This window comes from Sinocyclocheilus grahami, unplaced genomic scaffold (genome assembly GCF_001515645.1).
Source record: "Sinocyclocheilus grahami isolate Dianchi unplaced genomic scaffold, SAMN03320097.WGS_v1.1 scaffold2034.1, whole genome shotgun sequence".
In the NCBI taxonomy this organism is placed as follows: domain Eukaryota; kingdom Metazoa; phylum Chordata; class Actinopteri; order Cypriniformes; family Cyprinidae; genus Sinocyclocheilus; species Sinocyclocheilus grahami.
Window position 1 is genome coordinate 41,295 of NW_015507213.1, and position 1,760 is coordinate 43,054.

The 1,760-nt window shown below is 34.5% G+C and overlaps 1 protein-coding gene across 1 annotated transcript in view; it reads left to right on the forward strand.

Annotated features, from left to right (window-relative positions):
• Positions 1–1,760, forward strand: part of LOC107573782 (uncharacterized) — an 18,721-nt gene that overhangs the window by 10,153 nt on the left and 6,808 nt on the right. Inside the window, exon 2 of the mRNA XM_016260228.1 lies at positions 855–1,079. Within this exon, the coding sequence (XP_016115714.1) occupies positions 855–1,079 (225 nt within the window). The remainder of the gene's footprint in view (positions 1–854; positions 1,080–1,760) is intronic.

Below are 1,760 nucleotides of genomic sequence, written 5' to 3' on the forward strand. Positions count from 1 at the left end.
TTTTGCTGTAGTGTGTCAGTAGGAAATATCAGTTCACATTTCCAAACAATCATCTAGCCATTAATTGTAATAATGCAGTGAGATTTTTGTGCTCCAAACGGAGATCTGATCTGATCCTCATCAGTCTGTCTGGAGTCACATGAAGAAACAGAACAAACTGAGACAGACTCAATCCAGAAGAACTGTGTCTTCAAGATGCTTTAAAAAACCTACCTGCAAAACTACAGTGCTGTTAAAAGTCTTAAAAGTGAGGATGCTTTCAAAAATATTGTGATAAATAGATTTTCTTTATCAATTAACTTAATCAAATCAACATTTAGTGTGAGCACCCTTTGCATTTAAAGCAGCTTTTGTCCTCGGTGCACTTGCACATAGCTTTTCAGGTAGCTTTGCAGGAAGGTTTTTTAAAGCATCTTGAAGCATCAGTTTTTCTGGATTGAGTCTGTCTCAGTTTGTTCTGTTTCTTCATGTGACTCCAGACAGACTGACGATGATCAGATCAGATCTCTCTGTGGAGCACTGGCTGTTGTCAGACAAAAATCTCACTGCATTATTACAATTAATGGCAAAATGAATGTTTGGAAATGTAAACTGATATTTCCTACTGACACACTACAGCAAAAGATAGAAATAACTGACTTAAAACCATTTTTTGTTGGTGAAAATACTAGTGGTCTAAGACTTTTGCACAGTAGTGTGTGTATATATATTATATATATATAATTATTATTATTATTATTTTTTTTTTATAAACTTGGTTTACTGTTATGTGTCTAAACGTTGGGCCATCTCAGTTATAATGCTAATGGGCGATTTTCTGTCCGGTGAGCGGTGACTTCTTTTTACTTTTACAGAACTGGTTGCCTCCTGGGTATAAATATCACTTCTGCACCTATCGTTTGTGCACTACACAAGGTGATTCACACCTGGACCACACAAGTTTTGAGGCATCACTAAGAATTGCGTTGACAGAGATTTGTGAAGTAAAAGAATGGGTGAAAAAGCTTAGTGAATCATCAGGAGTGAGTTGGAGAGTGGCAGTGACAAAACCAAATAAGGGACAACGTGTGCTTTATAAGGTAATGTCAAATCATTTAATTAATCTTTACACTATATGTAAGTGTAAGACAATTAGTTACACTGAAAATGCCGTTACAGTAAATGTTGTTAATATACAGAATTGTACTGTGCAAAAGGCACATTAGATTCTTCACCCAAATTTCAAGACCATTATTTATATATGTATTATTTATATTTAGCTTTATTGTGCCAGTAAGAAATATCAGTTAACATTGATTTTTACCATTAATTGTAATAGTCCAGAGAGATTATCCCTGTGATGGACTGGCCATCTGTAGGCTCCAGTATTCGTACAGCCCTAGGACAAGTGAGATGGATGGATGGATGGATTTTTGTATGCACAGGGAGTCCGAAATCATATGATTCACACACAGATCTAATCTCACCATCATCTAGTCCATCTGGGATTGCATAAAGAGAAAAAAAATGGAGAGAGACTAAATCCTGTGCCAACATCTCCAATACACTCGGAGAAATCTACCTGAAAATCTAAATAATAAAATCTAAAATAATAATAAAAAAATGTATTCATGACATTATTTAATAAAAATCCATAATTTATTTACGACATTATTTGTGAAAGCATCCTCAATTTACAACATTTATAACATTTTTCACAAATGCATATACATTTTTCAATTTTTCGGCTTTGCAGGTTGATGCAAAGGGTCAAAGGTCTT